We start from the raw sequence: 1,938 nt of genomic DNA, 5'->3' as shown, positions 1-1,938 counted from the left end.
AGGGGATAATTGGGGATTAATGGGGGCTAATTGGGGATTAATAGCTTCTAATAGGCGATTAATAGCTTCTAATAGGGGATTAAATGGGGCTAATTGGCAATTAATATCCCTGTTATTTATTGTTCCATTTCAGGGTAATTTCAGGTCATTTTGGGGCGATTTAGGGCCAATTTGGGGTTATTTTGGTGCAATTTTGTCCCATTTCAGGGCAATTTTGTTCCATTTTGGTGCAATTTTGTCCCATTTTGGTGCAATTTTGTCCCATTTTGGGGCAATTTATTCCCATTTTGGAGCAATTATTTTGGGGTCATTTTGGGGCAATTTGTCCCATTTTGGGGCAATTTTGCTCCATTTCGGGGCAATTTTGTCCCATTTTGGTGCAATTTTGTTCCGTTTTTAGTGCAATTTTGTCCCGTTTTGGGGCAATTTAGTCCCATTTTGGAGCAATTATTTTGGGGTAATTTTGTTCAATTTTGGGGCAATTCAGGGCCATTTTGGCTGAATTTTGGGCCATTTCGAAACCATTTTGTCCCATTTTGGAGCAATTATTTTGGGGCCATTTTGGGGCAATTTTGTCCCATTTTGGGGCAATTTTATCCCATTTTGGAGCAATTATTTTGGGGCCATTTTGGGGTAATTTCAGGTCAATTTGGGGTAATTTCAGGTCATTTTGGACTAATTTCAGGACATTTTGGAGCCATAATTTTGGGGCCATTTGGGGGCAATTTTAGGTCAGTTTTGCTCATTTTTTGGGGTATTTTGGGCTCATTTTGGGGTCATTTTGGGGTAATTTTGTTCCATTTTGGTGCAACTTTGCACCATTTTGGAGCAATTATTTTGGGGTCATTTTGGTGCAATTTTGTCCCATTTTGGGGTAATTTTTGTCCCATTTCGGTGCAATTTTGTTCCATTTCGTGGCAATTTCGCACCATTTTGCAGCAATTATTTTGGGGCCATTTTGGGGTAATTTCAGGTCTTTTTGGGGTAATTTCAGGATATTTCGGTGCAATTTTACACCCTTTGGAACAATTATTTTGGGGCCATTTTGGGGCAATTTTAGGTCAGTTTTGTTCATTTTGGAGTCATTTTGGGGCAATTTTGTTCCATTTTGGGGCAATTTTATCCCATTTCAGGGCAATTTGGGGCCATTTTGGGGCAATTTCTTTCCATTTTGGGGTGATTTTGCACCATTTTGCAGCAATTATTTTGGGGGCATTTTGGGGTAATTTTGTTCCATTTTGGGGCAATTTCGCCCCATTTTGGAGCAATTATTTTGGGGTCATTTGGGGGCAATTTTAGGTCAGTTTTGCTCATTTTTGGGGTATTTTGGGCTCATTTTGGGACCATTTTGGGCTCATTTGGGGACCATTTTGGGGTCATTTTAGGGTAATCTGGGGCAATTTAGAGGCAATTTCGTCCCATTTCAGGGTGTTTTGGGGCCATTTTGGTGCAATTTTAGGTCAATTTTGCTCATTTTTGGTTACTTTAATGCAATTTTTGCCCATTTTTTCCCTTTTTTCCTCCCCCAGGGCGCGTTTTGGGGTCTGCTGGGGGGTCTGTGCCTGGGCCTGTCCCGTTTGGTGCCCGAGTTCGCCCTGGGGGATTTGGGGGGAGGGTCCTGCGGGACCCCCGGGCGCTGCCCCCGCGCCCTCTGCGGCCTCCACTACCTGCACTTCGCCGTCCTCCTCTTCCTCGCCACCGCCGGGGTCACCCTGGGGGTGTCCCTCTGCCACCCCCCCATCCCCAAAAAACACGTGAGTGGCCCCCAAAAACACTGGAAGAAAATCGGGGGGGATTTGGGGGGATTTGAGGGGGATTTGAGGGGATTTGGGGGGGATTTGGGGGGATTTGAGGGGATTTAGGGGGATTTGGGGGGGATTTGGGGGCTCCCTCTGCCACCCCCCCATCCCCAAAAAACACGTGAGTGGCCCCCCAAAA

At 45.2% G+C, this 1,938-nt stretch overlaps 1 protein-coding gene across 1 annotated transcript in view; it reads left to right on the top strand.

The window, feature by feature from the left end:
- The window catches only part of LOC113979851 (sodium/glucose cotransporter 2-like), a gene marked incomplete at its 3' end in the record, with an annotated part of 2,299 nt that extends 545 nt beyond the window's left edge, over nucleotides 1-1,754 (top strand). Inside the window, exon 2 of the mRNA XM_027707127.1 lies at nucleotides 1,530-1,754. Within this exon, the coding sequence (XP_027562928.1) occupies nucleotides 1,530-1,754 (225 nt within the window). The remainder of the gene's footprint in view (nucleotides 1-1,529) is intronic.
- Nucleotides 1,755-1,938: the final 184 nt, after the last annotated feature.

Source organism: Neopelma chrysocephalum, unplaced genomic scaffold (assembly GCF_003984885.1).
Source record: "Neopelma chrysocephalum unplaced genomic scaffold, ASM398488v2 Primary Assembly neopelma1_90011, whole genome shotgun sequence".
Taxonomy (NCBI): Eukaryota; Metazoa; Chordata; class Aves; order Passeriformes; family Pipridae; genus Neopelma; species Neopelma chrysocephalum.
This window is presented reverse-complemented; position numbering and strand designations above follow the sequence as displayed.